The sequence below is a fragment of the Molothrus aeneus genome, chromosome 24 (assembly GCF_037042795.1).
Source record: "Molothrus aeneus isolate 106 chromosome 24, BPBGC_Maene_1.0, whole genome shotgun sequence".
Taxonomy (NCBI): Eukaryota; Metazoa; Chordata; class Aves; order Passeriformes; family Icteridae; genus Molothrus; species Molothrus aeneus.
This window is the reverse complement of record NC_089669.1, coordinates 5,652,714-5,666,245: the sequence shown is the minus strand read 5'-3', so window position 1 is coordinate 5,666,245 and position 13,532 is coordinate 5,652,714. Positions and strand designations below refer to the sequence as shown.

General features: G+C 53.1%; 1 protein-coding gene across 1 annotated transcript in view; it reads right to left on the bottom strand.

Annotated features, from left to right (window-relative positions):
• The window catches only part of LOC136566305 (receptor-type tyrosine-protein phosphatase V-like), a 47,240-nt gene that overhangs the window by 21,181 nt on the left and 12,527 nt on the right, over positions 1-13,532 (bottom strand). The window contains exons 12-20 of the mRNA XM_066565395.1: positions 13,155-13,427; positions 12,503-12,772; positions 11,031-11,303; positions 8,507-8,779; positions 5,364-5,636; positions 4,122-4,391; positions 3,419-3,697; positions 2,554-2,688; positions 2,248-2,452 (exon numbers count right to left, since the gene is read on the bottom strand). Coding sequence (XP_066421492.1) covers positions 2,248-2,452; positions 2,554-2,688; positions 3,419-3,697; positions 4,122-4,391; positions 5,364-5,636; positions 8,507-8,779; positions 11,031-11,303; positions 12,503-12,772; positions 13,155-13,427 — 2,251 coding nt within the window. The remainder of the gene's footprint in view (positions 1-2,247; positions 2,453-2,553; positions 2,689-3,418; positions 3,698-4,121; positions 4,392-5,363; positions 5,637-8,506; positions 8,780-11,030; positions 11,304-12,502; positions 12,773-13,154; positions 13,428-13,532) is intronic.

Sequence of the window (13,532 nt, the reverse complement as noted above, 5' to 3'; positions counted from 1 at the left end):
TATTAGCAGCCAATGGTTTGCTGCCTGTGTGTGGGTCCCCACACCTGGCTGCCAGGGCACAGACCTCCTCTGAAAATGAGCCTGAAAATGCCAAGGCATGAAAGATGAGGGCTTGTGGATAAATAACTCACTGAAAGACAGGAAACTAGAACAGAAATTCTGAGTGGGAATGAGCTGTCAGCTTTTCACCACCCTAATAATCATTAATTCAGCAGCACAGTCTACTGTGGATATTTAGGTCGGATATTTAGGCTGAGTGTTCCATGTACTGAGGATATTTAGGCTGGATATTTAAGATATTTAGGTCAGATATTTAGGATATTTAGGTCAGTGCTGTTTGTACTGAGAACATTTATGTTTTTAGGGCAGCCAAACTGAAAGAAAGCAGTGGTGTAAAAGTAAGAAAGCTGTGGTGTCCAAGTACCTTCTAGTCCTGACTAACTGGACAGTTCAGTACGTGTTGGTGACTCATGGGATGGAATCATGGCAGGTGGACTAATGACAGGGCCAGGTGGCCCTAAAAAGCTGCTCCCCCCAGGGAGGTCCCTGCTGGAGTGAGAAGTTCAGGTAGGTGGGGCAGGTGCAGAGCCTGTGCCTGGCTCAGCTGGAGCCCCCTCGAGGCTCCTGACACCCCTCAGTCTGGGATCTCTGCTGATCCCATCCCAGCTGATCCCTGTCTACCCCTGCAGAGCCACGGCTGAGGGCTGAACCAGCAAGTCCTGCCCTGAGGGTGAGGCATGAGCAATACAGAACAGACAGATTGGATGGGGATCAGTCTCCAGGCTTCTGGAACCTTCTGAGATCCCCTGACAGCCCAGGGACCTGGGATGGACACATGATGGGAGTGCACTGGCAGCCACTCTCCTGCCAGGCAGGATCACACAGCCCACAGAACTGCTCTCTGCTCTCCAGGACCCCGGTCTGGCTGGAATTTCCCAGGCAATGGCTCTCTGGAAACTCCCCCTTAGGAAAAACAGCCATTTCCCACCCCCTGGGTGTTATCACCAATCTGGGCCAGTGCTGCCCTAACCAGCAGCTTAAGAGCCCTTGTTTGGCACAGGTGTACAATATAATACATAATAAATATTATATTAAATAAATATATTATTAAATTTATTATAAAATAAATGTATTATTAAATATTCTATTAAATAAATATTCTATTAAATAAATATAAAACAACTCAGAATCATGTAAAGTTTTCCATGGGGGGGGGGGGGGGAGGAAGGAAGGAAGGAAGGAAGGAAGGAAGGAAGGAAGGAAGGAAGGAAGGAAGGAAGGAAGGAAGGAAGGAAGGAAGGAAGGAAGGAAGGAAGGAAGGAAGGAAGGAAGGAAGGGCCAGCAGGTCCAACACCCACTCACCACAAAACCTACAGGCAGATTTAATTCTCCCTTTATTCCCAGTGGAAAGGGAAGCTCTCTCATGCACACACTCTCCCACAGACTTTCATTCCCTTTTCCTAATGCTCTCAATGGTTTTATCAGCCATCCTTGCTGCCAGTTTCTTTAAAGTGAAATGGGATAACCTTCCAGACTGGGGGATCACAGAAATGCCTGTGGATGTGGTCCCCATTTGATGAAACTGTGAGCTGCTAAATTAACACAACTGACTAAAGATACCTTTCTTTGTTAGCAGTGGAAAACCTGGTTTTCCATCAGCAGTTCTAAAGGGACACTACAAGAAAATATGTACCACCATGTTCCTGTCTTATTTAATATCGAATAAATAAATACTTCTTATTTACTGTCAAATAAGACTCTGAACTTGTAACTGTTGGATTCATGTGTGTGTCTCACGGGGAACTCGGAGCTCAGCCTGAGTGTTTGCTAACCCCAGCCTCTGGACCTCCCACTGAGTAGGCACCACTGGAACTGTCTCCAAATCAGTTTCATTTTTGCACTGTCTGCACATGGTTCTGAGTCACAAACGAAGGTCCTACAAATTACAGCATCTGTTTTAGTTCCTGTCTGGGGGCTGGACATCTGCTCAGCTCCTGAGACAACACACACAGCCCTTGGCAGCCTCAGCTTTCCCTGTCCCTGCCAACTACACCGCCTAATATTCCCTGCATGCCAGCCCTGTCTTCCTCAAATGCTGCTGGGTGGAAAACCCTTGGAGATTTGGGGGTGTGAGGCTGAGGTGACATCCAGGGAGGGAGCTGGATTGTCAGTGGCATGCCAGGGACACATGCAGTCCTTTTTCTCCTGCAGCCCCTTCCCCTCAGGAGGGATGCTGACATCTCTCACCTGTACTGCTCGTTGGCTTTCAGTTTCCCATTGCAGGTGGCCCTGGACTGGCCACACTCCTCTGTCCCCACGGGCACCCTCCAGGTGTTGGGGGAGCTCCTCTGATGGAAGGGGTTGGGAAGGAGCACTGCCAGGTAGGAGTCCTCTGTCCCGTAGTAGTGATCGTACCACGTGCTGGACATGATCTCCTGGGTGGGCCTCAGCACTGCAGGGGAATGTGCAAGGTGACAGTGACCAAAGGGACATCCAGGGCTCCTGCTGCCCTCCAGGGAGCCAGCACAGCCTGGGACCTGCAGGGACACTTACGTGACTCGTTGGTGGTGGCAATGACCCCGTAGTACTCGATCTGGCCGTTCTCCTCGCTGAACAGCTCGGGGGAGATGATGACTGTGGAACTGGCCTCCACTGGGAACACCTCTGCACGCAGGGGAGGGGGCAGGGCTGCAAGAACAACCAGCAGGCACAGAGTGTCAGTGTGTCCCTGCTCCCCCTGCTCAGCCTGGGATGGTCCCAGCAGCACAGACAGAGCCCCGACCCTCTGCAGGGCAGTGCAGCCCCATGGGGCTCCCAGGCACCCCAAAGAGCCCCCAGCTCTGACCAGCAACACCAGGTGCTTCCTCCTGGGGTCTCCTGGGGTGTTTCCCTGTGGGAAGACGTCACAGACATCTTTTATGAAAAATTCTTTCCTTAAGATTTTTCCCTCCTGAGAAGCTGAGAGGCCTCAGGAACAAAATGCAAACAATGGTTATCTGCTGCTGTGGGATGCAACAGGTGCATCTGGGATTGGGCTCATGTGGTTGTTTCTAATTGATGGCCAATCACAGTCAGCTGGCTCAGACTCTCTGTCCAAGCCACAAGCCTTTGTTATCATTCTTTCTTTTTCTATTCTTAGGAAGGGATGGGGATCAGCCCTGGTTTGTCACGTACACATTGCAGGGTGCCAAGGGGTCTGCCAAGACAAGGAAGGGAGAATGAAATCTGCCTGTACATTCTATTCTTCTTTCTATTCATCCTTCTGATGAAATCCTTTCTTCTATTCTTTTAGTACATTTTTAATATAATATATATCATAAAATAATAAATCAAGCCTTCTGAAACATGGAGTCAGATCCTCGTCTCTTCCCTCTTCCTCAGACCCCTGTGAACACGGTCACAGAAAGAAGGGACTCACGCTCCACTGCTGTGCTGCAGAGCAGAGTCACAGCCTGGCTCCTCAGGGTGTTCATGCCCACGGTGCTCACAAGGATTTGGTAGGAGGAGTTTGGCTCCAGCCCCTCCAGACTGGCCTCGCTTGAAGGGATGCTCATGGTAAGCCTGGAGGTGGGGGGTCCTTCAGAAAGTCTCTCTGTCACCACCTCATAAGCCTCCACATCTCCAGGAGAGCTTGTCCAGTTCAAGTAAAGGCTCCTTGACTCTGGTAGGCACTGCACATCCTTCACTGGATCTGGCTCTGCAAAGGAGACAGGGCAGGCTCTGAACTCACTGGATCAGAGAAATCCCAACCTCTGCCCCTGTCAGCAGCTGCTCCCCAGGCCAGTGAGATGAGCAGAGCTGGACACCTGCAGCCTGGGAGCCTGCTGTGCCATGGGCCACAGGACAGTGGGAATGAGCTCCCATCTGACAGGAGACATCGACAGTGGAGATCTGCAGAGCCTGCTCTGCTGCACAGGGAGCCAGGAGATCTCTGTGGTGGGGCTAGCCTAGGGAGCCAATGGCTACCAGAGGGTCACCTTGCTGGCTTTCTCCATCTCCCACCACAAGACCAAGACCTCCCATGCCTCTGTTGACACTCCAGACTTGAGGCCCCCCAGGTGTTTCTCCCTCTCCCATCCTGCCCCCTCCCTCCCTCCCTCCCCATGGCAGCGTGTACCCACCCACGGGCACTGCCAAGGGCTTGGTGCTGCTCCAGTAGGGCCCAGCCACGCAGCTCAAGGACACAGAGTAGTTCCTGCCTGGGATCAGCCCCTGGAGGAGGTGCTGGACTTGTCCTCTGGCCAGGGAGTGCCTCCAGGGCAGGGAGCTGTTCCGGGGGTCCCGCAGCCACAGCTGGCAGTCGTCCTGCTGGCCAGGGACACTGCCCCAGGAGATCAGCATGCTGCTGTTCCCTTCAGCCACCACCGAGAGATTCTGGGGAACTGAGGGGGCTGCAACAAAAACCACACCAGGAGCAGTTACTGGTATGCATGTGGTCTCTTCTGTTCTACAGAGACACAAGGAGGACATGGGTGACCCAAGGAGACTCCACATGTTCAGTGATAACATTGCCAGAAATGACCTTTAAATGGCAGCTGAAGGACACACAGAGTGAGGAGTGTGAGGAGATGGATTCTTCCTGCTAATTAGCAAGTTTCATTAGAAACCTGCCCGAAGGGCTCTGCACATGACTCCCTGCACCCTGCCAGGGGATGGCTGAGCGTGGGAGCAGGGACTGCTGGATTCCCCAAGCAAACTATGGGGACTGTGGGGACGAGCACATGAAAAGGCTTATTGTGCTTATCTGCATTTCCACATTCCATAAAAAGAAAAAAAAAAGCCCATCCTCCTCTTATACCCCATGCCAGCAATTCTCTGAGTGCCTGGAAAAAATGCAGCAGGAATGGTGGGGTGTCCCCCCCAGCTGTGAGGCCTCATGGCCCCCCAGGCCGTGGGTGTCATCTACCAGAGCAGCACTGCTGGGCTCTTGTTCAGTCACCCGTGCCTGGAGGAGCCAGTGGGGCCATGGGCTTCTCCTGGAACAGCATTGGTGGCTGCCAGGCCCTGCCACCGGCAGCAGGACTGCCCTGCCCCACTCTCCCATCCACCAGGGCTTGTCCAGCCCATGGTCCCACAGCTACACTGGTACCTCCCACCCCATCTCACCCCATCCCTGGAAATATCCAAGGTCAGCTTAGACAGGGCTCTGAGCAGCCTCATCTAGCTGAAGATGTCCCTGCCACTAGCAGGAGGGTTGCACTAGATGGTCTCCAAAACGTCCCCTCCATTTCCAACCCAAACCATTCTCTGACCCTGCAGCTCCCTGGCTGAGTCTCTGTCCTTCCCACCACAGGTGCTGAGCCCACCCAGATGGGAAGGCTGAGCCTTGTGCAGGATGCAGAATCTCCAGCTCTGACACTTACTTGTCCAGTCACTGATGTTCCCTGCCGAGGCTGCATAGGGCCCAGCCATGGACACCACTTCCAGCAGGTATTTATGTCCTGGAGCCAGGCCAGAAAAGGTGAATTTGCTGGTGCCTTTCCCAACAGTGACATTGGCTGCCACAGTGCCTGAGCCTGAGTGGTACAGGAGGAGCCTGTAACTGTCCTGTCCCTGGGGCTCAGCTCTCCAGGATGCACTCAGCCTGTTGGGATAGCCCTGGTTGGTCATGTACACATTGCGGGGTGCCAAGGGGTCTGCCAAGACAGGATGGGACACACATCAGTCAGCAAAGGGACCCAGGACACTGCCTGGGGCTCCTGGGAGTGCCATCAGAAGGGATGCACCACACTTACTTCTCTAAGAAAATAACTATGTATTTTACAGTTTAGATAAATTACTTTTAACAAGATTTAGGATGCACCACACTTACTTCTCTAAGAAAATAACTATGTATTTTACAGTTTAGATAAATTACTTTTAACAAGATTTAGGATGCACCACACTTACTTCTCTAAGAAAATTAACTATGTATTTTATAGTTTAGATAAATAACTTTTAACAAGATTTTGGATAATTTATGTTAAACAGCACTTAAACTTAGAATGAATAAACTTTAATAACAAAGAATAATAAACTTAATTTTAATAGAATAATAAAGTGATAAAATGTAACTCAAGAGTACTGAAATATAGTGAAACTTTACTTAATGTTATTAACATTCAACTTACTGAATGGTTATTTTTTATCAACTTATTGAAAGGTTATTATTTATAAATGTTTAACTTACTTTTATATTATTAACACAAAAGGTTTTAAAATCTAGATAAATTAAATTTAAAATATATATATATTAGATCTTTATATTAAACAGCACTTAAACTTAGAATGAATAAACTTTAATAACAGAAAAATAAACCTAATTTTAATAGAACAGTAGAGTGATAAAATGTAACTCAAGAGAACTTAAATATAGTGAAACAATCTTATTAATATTCAACTTATTAAAGGTTATTATTTATAAACGTTTTAACTTATTTTTATATTAGTAACACAAAACATATTAAAATCTAGATAAATTAAATAATATATATATATATTAGAAGATCTTTTAGATGAACAGCACCCTTATCCTCCACTGTGTGGCTCCACCCACCAGCCCAGAGGCAGCTGAAAGCTTCTGCAAAGTTCTCTGTGCTTGTGTGAGCAGGGACAGCCCTGTCCCCTGGGGAGGGGTGAGGAGGGAACACAAAGCCAGCCTGGGGACAGGGGAAGGTGAACTCCCCACTGCTGCTCCTCCTGCCTGGCTCTGCCCTGAACCATGGCTCTGGAGCTCCAGCTGCCCTCACCCAGGCTGGTGGAGCTGATCACAGAACCACAGAACCACAGAATCACAGAAAAATGAGGTTGGAAGAGACCTCTAAGATCATCGAGTCCAACCTATGCCCTAACACCTCAACCAGGCTATAGCACCAAGTGCCATGTCCAGTCTTTTTTAAACACATCCAGAGATGGTGATTCTACCACCTCCCTGGGAAGCGCATTCCAGTACTTTATTATTCTTTTGGTGAAAATTTTTTCCTAATATCCAACCAGTACCTTCCCTGACGTAGCTTCAGACTGTGTCCTCTGGTTCTGTCAGTGCTGCCTGGAGGAAGAGACCGACCCCACCTGACTACAACTCCCTTAGAGAGTGATAAGGTCACCTCTGAGCCTCCTCTTCTCCAGGCTGAGCACCCCCAGCTCCCTCAGGGGTTCCTCACAGGGTTTGTGTTCCCAGCCCCTCTCCAGCCTCGTTGTGCTCCTCTGGATGCACTCAAGCATCTCAACATCCTTCCCAAGCTGAGGGGCCAGCACTGGACACAACACTCCAGGTGTGCCCTCACCTAGTGCTGAGTAAAGGGGCAGAATGACCTCCCTGCTCCTGCTGGCCACACCATTCCTGATCCAGGCCAGGAGCCACTGGCCTTCTTGGCCACCAGGGCACTCTGCTGGCTCATGTCCAGCTGGCTGTCACCAGCACCCCCAGGTCCCTTTCTGCCTGGGCACTGTCCAGCCACACCATCCCCAGCCTGGAACGTTGTAGGGGATTTTTGTGGCCAAATTGCAGAACTTGGCACTTGGACTTATTAAACTTCATGCTGTTGGACTCTGCCCATCCATCCAACTGATCTAAGTCTCTCTGCAGAACCCTCCTTCCTTCCTTCCAATAGATCAACACAAGGTCCCAGCTTAGTGTGGTCTGCAAATTTACTAATGAAGGACTCGATGCCCTCATCCATGTCATCTGTAAAAATATTAAATAGAACTGGTCCGAGTACAGAGCCCTGAGGGACACCACTGGTGACTGGCCCCAGCTGGATGCAGCACCATTCACCATCACTCTCTGGGCCAGCCATGCAGAGATGATGAGAGTGGGCAGAGCCCTGCTCACTGCCATTGCCTGGGCTCTGCTGTGAAGGTCAGCAGGGCCCTGTTCTTGGTTGTTCTCAGCTTTCCTGACTGCCCAGCAAAGCACACATCTGTTGGAACCCTGGATGCTGAGAATTTTAGACTTTCTGTGCTGAAAGGCACAGACACACAAGAGAACACTGCATTTGACCTGAGGCTGTGGAGAAACTTCCAAAACTGATAGCACTGGGATTATGGGTGTGTAGTTGGTTAGAAGTGTGTAATATCACAGGGTGGAAAACTTAGAGTTTGGGGTTTTAGAATATAGAAATAAGTATGAAGCAAGATGGAGGTTTTCGGGTCGAGACAGGTTGTTCTTCTTTACCTTCTTCTTCCTTCTCCATGGGTTTGGGTGGCATTTTGTGATTGGACAGAAAAGTCCCGTGCGGGCTTTGAGGGATCAGTTATTGGGTTAAAAGGGAAAATAATTTAGGTGTCAGTTCTCAATTGGATAGTTTAGCCTAAACGACCTTATAACAAGAGATAGTTAGCCATTTTGTGCCTTGCTAATAAAAGTCTGCAGAACTCAGTTTTGAGGCTGTAACACTGATAAGAAAACAATAAACACCTGAGCCTGAACATGAACTATCATCCAAGTGCCTTCAATCCTGACCTCAAGAGAGGCAGAAAAAACAAGCAGACAACCCACACACATCCCCTCAGAAAAGGTACTCACAAGTCCAGTTGCTGACGTTCCCTGCAGGTGCCCTGAAGGCGCCAGCCACAGATGCCACCTCCAGCAGGTATTTGCTCCCTGGGGCCAGCCCCGTGAAGGTGAAGTTGTGGGTGTCCCTGCCAAGCGAGGCTGTGGCTGCCACAGTGCCCAGGGCTGCCCGGTACAGGGTCAGGCTGTATCCATCCCTGCCCCCGGCTGGGGCCCCCCAGGCCACGCTCAGCCTGTCGGGGTGCCCCGGGCTCAGCAGGCGCACGGCGGCCGGGGGCAGCGGGGCTGGGGAGGAAACACAGGTCACTGCCACAGCCACTGCTGGGCTCAGAACAAGGACAGGCTCCAGCTCTGTGCCAAGCAGCCACAGCTGGGCTCAGCACAAGGAGATGCTCCACATCTGTGCTGCAGGAGCTGGGGCAGCAGCAGGCCTGGGGAGGAAACACAGGCACTGCCACAGCCACTGCTGGGCTCAGAACAAGGACAGGCTCCATGTCTGTGCTGCAGGAGCTGGGGCAGCAACAGGCCCAGGCCTGGGGAGGAAACACAGGGCACTGCCACAGCCAGTGCTGGGCTCAGCCAGCACAAGGACATGCTCCATGTCTGTGCCATAAAGTCCCCCCTGCCCCAGAGCAGGCTTTGCCCTGAGCAAGGCAGTCCTACCCACACAGCTCAGTCCCTCCTGGAGACAGAGTGCCCGCATACCCAGGCCGCTCGTAGCCGCTGCTACCTTAAGCAAGCTTAGTGGATTTCAGCTCTTTAGTGATCATCAGCTCTCTCAGGATTTCCAGCTCTTGCTTGCTAAGGCGCCAGTGGGCTCGGGGGAGAAGCAGGTGAGAGAGAGGAGAAGGAGAGGTCCTGGTGGTTCCACAGCAATGGTTTTACTGAGGGGTCTGTGAAGGGTTCCAGCGATGGCTCTTCTTCTGCTGAATGGGCTAAAACAGCCCCTTTTTATAGGGTATAGGGGATCCAAACTTGTCCAATAGTAGGGGTTAGGGGACAGTGACCTATGGGGTTACAGAGATAAGCTAGGGTCCAAGAGGCAGAAGACAGGAGCTTATTTTGCTATCTCATCATGACTCAGCAATTCCTGCTGTTAAGTCTCAGCCCTCCACGGGGTCTTAGACAATTCTATGGGGTCTGCTACAGTGCCAGGCCTGTGCTGCAGGAGCTGGGGAGCCAGCACACCTCGTGCTAGGGACAGGACACCCAGCAGCAGCACACAGAGACCTGATGGTCATAGTGCAGCAGGACAGGTGCTCCCCGAGGGAGGATCCCCTCTGACAAACACCTCCTCATCCTCACTTCTCTCTTTTCTACTCTCATCTCACCTCACCTTTAATGATGATCACCCTTACTGGTCCCTCTCATGCCAAGCCCTCCTCATCCAAGTCATGCTCATTCCCAGAGCCCAGTGGGAACACCTGCACCCTGCCATGATCACAGGGGTGTTCCCACACCCAGCTGCTGTGCAGGTACAGCACTGGCACAGCCTCTGTTCTCTGACCAGCCCTAGAACCTTTCTGGCTGGGGAGAAGTGCTGGATTAGTGGTTTCTTGTACTACACTGATTCATTTCACGAACCTTTATGGTAACCTGGTTTCTACCTGTGGGAAAGGATTCGGTGAGCCTCCTGTACACAGGTACAGCACAGGTGCCCTGTACACATCTGTGCTTCTGTACACAGGGAGATGTCCCAGCACAGGCAGGGAATGCCCCAGCACAGGCACATCTGGGCAGCCCTGTTTTGTGGCAGGCCCAGAGCCTGCAATGCCCCCATGGTGTTCAGCAGCCTAAGATAGGAAATGCCCAGTGATGATGACTGGACCTTAGAAGCCCCTTTTTCTGCCTTCAGACCCTTGCTTATCTCTCTGTAAGACTATAGGTCACTTTCCTTTGACCCTTACTATTGGACAATTTCTAAAACCCCTGTACCCTATAAAAACCCCTACTTTTGCCCAGTTTGGCAGAAGAGCTGTCCCTGAGAACCTTCACAGAAGATTCAATAAAGACACTCCTGTGGAACCTCACACAGCCTTCTCCTCTCTCTCCCTGTGTCTGCCTAAGGCACCCAGCAAGCAAAGAGCTGAAATCACAAATGAGCTGATAATCACTAGAGCTGATATCACCTAAGCTTGCTAAGGTGGCCTGTGGCTGGGAGCTGTTTGGGAACTGGGACAGGCTGTGCTGGACAGGGCTGAGCTCTCCAGACCCCATTGGGAGCTGGGACAGGCTGTGCTGGACAGGGCTGGGTTATCCAGACCCCATTGCAGCCCCCAGGGATACCCCAAAACACAGCAGAGGCTGCATATGAGGTTTCATCAGCGTGGCCTTGTGCAAGCCTACAGCTGAACCTGCCAGTGTCATGCAGCCAGCAGTGTGCCCCTGCACTGACTGCTGAGTTCACACCTGTGCAGAGGTGTGTGCACATCTCCAAAGCCACCAGGTCCCCCATGAACCTCCCAACTCTCCCCAGGAGAGCCCAGTGTGTGACATTTCCCACCCCTCTGCAGAGGACACTGCTCCAGGTACTTACATGTCCAGGCACTGATTTTGGGTGCTGCTGCCTGGTACTGTCCAGCTGTGGCAGCGACTTCCAGTGAGTACTCGTGTCCTGGGGCCAGCCCCGTGAAGGTGAAGTTGTGGGTGTCCCTGCCAAGCGAGGCTGTGGCTGCCACAGTGCCCAGGGCTGCCCGGTACAGGGTCAGGCTGTATCCATCCCTGCCCCCGGCTGGGGCCCCCCAGGCCACGCTCAGCCTGTCGGGGTGCCCCGGGCTCAGCAGGCGCACGGCGGCCGGGGGCAGCGGGGCTGGGGAGGAAACACAGGTCACTGCCACAGCCACAGCTGGGCTCAGAACAAGGACAGGCTCCAGCTCTGTGCCAGGCCTGTGCTGCAGGAGCTGTGGCAGTGGGGCTGGGGAGGAAACACAGGGCACTGCCACAGCCACTGCTGGGCTCAGAACAAGGACAGGCTCCAGGTCTGTGCTGCAGGAGCTGGGGCAGCGGGGCTGGGGAGGAAACACAGGTCACTGCCACAGCCACAGATGGGCTCAGAACAAGGACAGGCTCCAGCTCTGTGCTGCAGGAGCTGGGGCAGCAGGGCTGGGGAGGAAACACAGGGCACTGCCACAGCCACTGCTGGGCTCAGAACAAGGACAGGCTCCAGCTCTGTGCCAGGCCTGTGCTGCAGGAGCTGTGGCAGTGGGGCTGGGGAGGAAACACAGATCATTGCCATCAGCCACATGTGGGCTCACTCAGTACAAGGAGAGGCTCCATGTCTGTGCCATGCCTGTGCTGCAGGAGCTGGGGCAGCAGCAGAGCTGGGGAGGAAACACAGGGCACTGCCACAGCCACAGCTGGGCTCAGAACAAGGTGTGGTTTCTTCCTGTGGGAAAGGACTCAGTGAGCCTTCTGTACACAGGTACAGTACAGGTGTCCTGTAGAGATGTGTGCTTCTGTACACAGGGAGATGGGTCAGCACAGGCAGGGAATGCCCCAGCACGGCACATCTGGGCAGCCCTGCCTTTGCCAGGCCTGTGCTGCAGGAGCTGGGGCAGCGGAGCTGGGGAGGAAACACAGGGCACTGCCACAGCCACTGCTGGGCTCAGAACAAGGACAGGCTCCAGCTCTGTGCTGCAGGAGCTGGGGCAGCGGGGCTGGGGAGGAAACACAGGGCACTGCCAGCAGCCACAGCTGGGCTCAGCACAAGGAGATGCTCCACATCTGTGCTGCAGGAGCTGGGGCAGCAGCAGGGTGCCACAGGCTGGCCGTGGCTCTGTGGCAGCTGTTTCCTGCCTGGCTGCTGGCTGAGACTGTGGGTGGCTACCAGGGACAGGGTGTGGCACAGGGTCAAGCACAGACTCCTCGTGCTGCATCCAGCAGAGAACAAGCACTGGGTATGTGCATGGGTGGCAGAGGTAAGCAGGACAGCTGCACCAGTATGGCCCCTGACTGAACTGGGAAGGGGAGATCTGGTGAAGAACACAGCAAGGAGAGCATCACACTCACGTGTGCAGTGGGTGAGGTTGGGGGTGCTGGCATGGAAGGGCCCAGCTGTGGCCCTCACTGCCACGCTGTAGCGGGTGCCAGGGCTGAGGCTCCTCAGGATGTGGCTCCTGGCATGGCCACCCAGCAGTGTGTGCCCCACAGGAGTGCCAGACGCTGTGTCATGGGCATCCACCACGAAGCCTTCTGCCCCTCGGCCCAGCACTGCCCAGGTCACCACCAGTGCTGAGCCTGAGGGGCTGCTCAGGGTGAGGTTCACAGGAGCCAAGGGATCTGCAAAGCAACAGGGAGCCAGTTATCCCTGCTGCTCAGTGCTGAGAGCTGGCTGCTGTGCCCAGGGCTCCTCCAGGCAGGCTGGACCAGAGATCCTCTGGAGAGAAGCCTGGGCACAAAGGGCCAGGCAGGGCACACGGCTTTGAGAGTATCATCCCTGGGGTGTGCTGCTGGATGTGGCAGGGGAGATAACCAGAGCCTCTGGGGTGGATGGGGGGATGGGCTCTGTGCCCAGGATGGAGTGAGGGCAGTGAACAGAAGGGTGGGACCATCACACAGAAGCTGTGGCCATGGCTTGGGATGGGGAAGGTGACAGTGGGTGCTCTGGAAGGCTCAGGTGGAGGCTCACAGTGGGGTGCCCAACCCAGGCAGTCAGACTCACATGTCCATTGGGTGACATTGATGGAAGAGGCTTCTAACGAGCCTTTCACAGCAGTGACCTGCACAGCAAACTTGCTGCCTGCTTCCAGCTGAGTCCAGGTGGTGTTCAGGGCATCTGGACTCAAGGTCTGGACCTGAGTCCTGCTCTGGGTGCTGAGGCTGTACAGAGTAACATGGTAGTGGTCCCTCCTGCCAGGGGGCTTGTTCCAGGATGTGTAAAGCTCTGAGGAGCTGCCTGGGTTGGTAAGGCTCAGGTTTGTAGGTGCAGCAGGAACTGTGAGGAAAAACAAGGCACACAAGTCAGAGAGGAAAAAATACACATCTGAACATGCAGCTATCTTTGTACACGGAGACTGTGAGAGGCAGGAAGTGACCACAG